The following is a 3,425-nucleotide window of genomic DNA, read 5'->3' on the forward strand; positions in this document are numbered from 1 at the left end:
AGAAGAAAAGAATACAAGATTTACGTAAAAAATCCTACTTTTTATTATTTTCTACATACCGGAGAGAGATATATAGACTCCATAAAACCCTAATACATAAAAAGAAAAAATTAGGGCAAAGTAAAAAGACTAAAAAGTCTTTGGGACTAAACACATAATAACCCCTTATTTTCAACCAAGATATATACATCTTTTAAGTATTGTTAATATTAAACTCACATGCTATGACGAGATAAACAAAGTTTCACTTTATATTTTTGCTAATTTTCCATTCAGAGCTTTTACCAACAAGAAATTAACCATCATCAAATTCAATTTGTTTAGAATAACCTCAAGACCTTTAAAGCAGCTCAAGTCATCAATAAAAATTGCAAGAATCATGACATTAATTTAAGATTTCATCCTCCCAAGTGTGAAAGATAATTTTATATTTTACTCAATTTTACTATAACCATTCTGAGAGTAAAACCAAAATATTCCATTAAAAATCAACCTTGAGCCCTGTATTCTGCAATTGTAAACCCTAACTTGAGATTGAGATGAACAATTTCTTTGGTTTTCTCGGTTGCGAGAATATTCAACCAGTGACTGAATTAAAGTAAATCCTAAAATAGAAGGGGAAAAAAAAGAGTTGAACTCTCCCACTCGACAAATTTATTCAATAAGACCATCGCAGTATGTTTATCTTACAATCATCGATGAATGTGGTTTCAAAAATCTTCGTCACCGAAATATACTCGATCCCAACAATTCAATAAGCTAAACTATTTTAACATGCTAATATGATACAAAATGAATGTTCTCATAAATCTAAATTACTTCCTTCGGCCAAGGTAGTGCAAGGCCGAAAAATGAAGTTAGAATATGAAATTTGTCAGTCACAGTCACACAACTCTTTTCCTCAACAGAAATATGAATGAAGAAGATAAAAGTTTTCCATTTCAGCTTCCAACATATTAAAATTTCATATAACATAATTCTTCCACTCGCCATCATTCAATACAAAAGACCTTTCATTAGGAAATTTCTGTGTGCCTTAACTTCTCAGAGATCCACCCAACCATTACAAAGAAAAAGGAAGAACAAGAAAAGAAAGAAATAACCGTACAAGGAAGAAAACATTGTCCCAAATGGATAGTTATTGTCTTACCAAGTAATGACTTCAGCTTAAAAAAGAAAAAGAGATCAACACTCTCACGTCTTTCCAAAGTTTCCAAAGTTGCCAAAATGAGTGAGATTAAGTATATATTATCAATCTTGTCTCCAAAGTTTGCAGCCTAGAATTCCTATTAATTAAGCTCCAGTGAGGTAACCACAGGCTTAACAAATTGTGAAAGACAAGAGTCTTATCCAATAGATAACATGTTTCATATGAATTGGAGGAACAAAAGGCTGAATCTCAGTACAGTAGATCGTGGCAGCAAAACCGCATTAGCACTTACAAGAGATAGGCTTCATTAATCAGTCTATCAATCTAAGACTAAAATGGACTCAACATAGACTACTTAATCTTCTACTCGCAATCTTGCTTGTGCATAGTGGAGCCTATTTTATCCATCCTCTAAATACTTTACGTTCTTGACAAAGATGCCTACATGGGCACTTTCCACTTCACTCACTTGTAAAAAGGCAATGATAAAAGGACCAAAAAAATCACAAATCAAAGCAAGCTTTGTGTTTTTTTAGTAATCAGAAGAAGCTTTGAGTAATGGAGCCTGATTCTCTCTTCTCAACTTTAATTGTAAGTAGAAAAGATTGTCAACAACAAAATCAAGCATCAGAAAACGTACAATTGATGCGCAATTGCTAATAAAGAAGAGCCCATATATTGAACCCCCACTAACTCATCTAAAATAAAATATAGAAGAAACAGCTAATCTTCATACCATATAAAAGTACAATTTTCAGTGAGAATAAGCCCCATATAAATAAAATACCCGGCAATCTGCATCATTCACACGAACTAAGATTGACCTAAAGAGAAAATATCAGCAAAAGAACGATCTCGTTCCGTCCACAGCTGATAGAATTGAAACCTCGAGAGACTACAACGATTGTGAAATTTACAGAGCAAAAGGCGCATCAGGTCAGTAGAAACTTGAACATTTCATTTCATCTAGGGAACGAAGAGATCGGGAAGGAAAATAGCACGTTATACGAAATGGACATAGGATTAAACTCCAGCGGCGGATCGCGCGCGATAGAGCTTACCAAAGACGTGGAGGCCGGTGACGAAGCCGATGAAGCAGAGGCTCATGACGAGGACAACGGTGGGAGAAATCTTCAAGCCTGGAGCATCGTCGGTGTAGAATCTCAGCATGTTTCCGCCGCCGCTTGATCCGCCGCCTACGAGTCCAGTAGAGGCGGCGGCAGAAGTGGAGCCGGGACGGCGGCGGCGGAGACCAGCTGTCGCAGCCGCGGAGCCACGAGGAGCGACGACGCCGGGTCTAGAGGTAGAGGAGGATGTGGATTGGGATTGAGAAACTCCTCTGGCCATAGATTGATAATCGGAGATGAAGATCGGAGAGATGTGAATTTGGGAAGCGGTGGGAAATAAGAAAGATAAATGGAGAAGAAAAGAACCAGAAGCTTCAAAGATATTGAAGAGTTAGTATGAAATGGTAAATGGCAAATGGATGGCGGGATATTTTTGTAAATTGAAGGTAGTTTTGTTATACTAATTTTTAATAGGGATGATTTTCATTAAAAATAGGGGAAAATATTGAATTTAAATCTGATCAAATCTGAAGTTTTCAGTTTGATTTTTCAAAGAAAAATAATAATGCAGAATCATTTATTATTATTATTATTATTTTGGTTTTTGTATCATTTGTCAACTATGTTTTCACCTCCTTTAAATAAATTTTTTTTCCGTCTTCTTTAGTGTCTCCATTTGTACTTTTTCTTTTCTTTTTTTTTTTTTTGTCAAGTTTTGAGTATGGTTATTTAATCGCTCGAACATTCAAAACTTACACCTTAATGTATGACGTTTGAAAAATAATTCTAAATATTACCTTAGTTAATATAACTAATAATTTACTAACGAAAAAAAATAACAGTGACAAATAATATTGTACAGAATGACCTATTTAATATATTTATATCGTTTCTTTGATTTCATTACATTTTCATTTTCTTTTTTATTGATAAAATCAAATTTAAAAAAGTAATACTTCAGTGCTCCTCAATTACATGAAGAAAATAAATCTAAAATATTTTGAAAGAAAACTACCACGTAACAATTTTATTGAACTATTTGGTGGACCGAACTAGGGGTGTTCAAAAAACTCACTAATCCAATCAATTCAAATTACCCAACCCAAACTGTAATAGTTGGGTTGGGTTAAATAGTTTTAAAATTTTAGTTTCGAGTCGGGTCTCAAGTTATTAAGAGTTTGGTCTGGGTCAACTAGACCCGACTCGAA

General features: G+C 34.4%; 1 protein-coding gene across 1 annotated transcript; it reads right to left on the reverse strand.

The window, feature by feature from the left end:
* Window positions 1–1,700: 1,700 nt before the first annotated feature.
* Window positions 1,701–2,644, reverse strand: LOC120089424 (protein transport protein Sec61 subunit beta). Its single transcript, XM_039046884.1, has one exon. The coding sequence runs from the start codon at window positions 2,495–2,497 to the stop codon at window positions 2,174–2,176; it is 324 nt and encodes a 107-aa protein (XP_038902812.1). The 5' UTR covers window positions 2,498–2,644; the 3' UTR covers window positions 1,701–2,173.
* Between the last annotated feature and the right edge of the window lie 781 nt (window positions 2,645–3,425).

The sequence above is a fragment of the Benincasa hispida genome, chromosome 10 (assembly GCF_009727055.1).
Source record: "Benincasa hispida cultivar B227 chromosome 10, ASM972705v1, whole genome shotgun sequence".
NCBI lineage: Eukaryota > Viridiplantae > Streptophyta > Magnoliopsida > Cucurbitales > Cucurbitaceae > Benincasa > Benincasa hispida.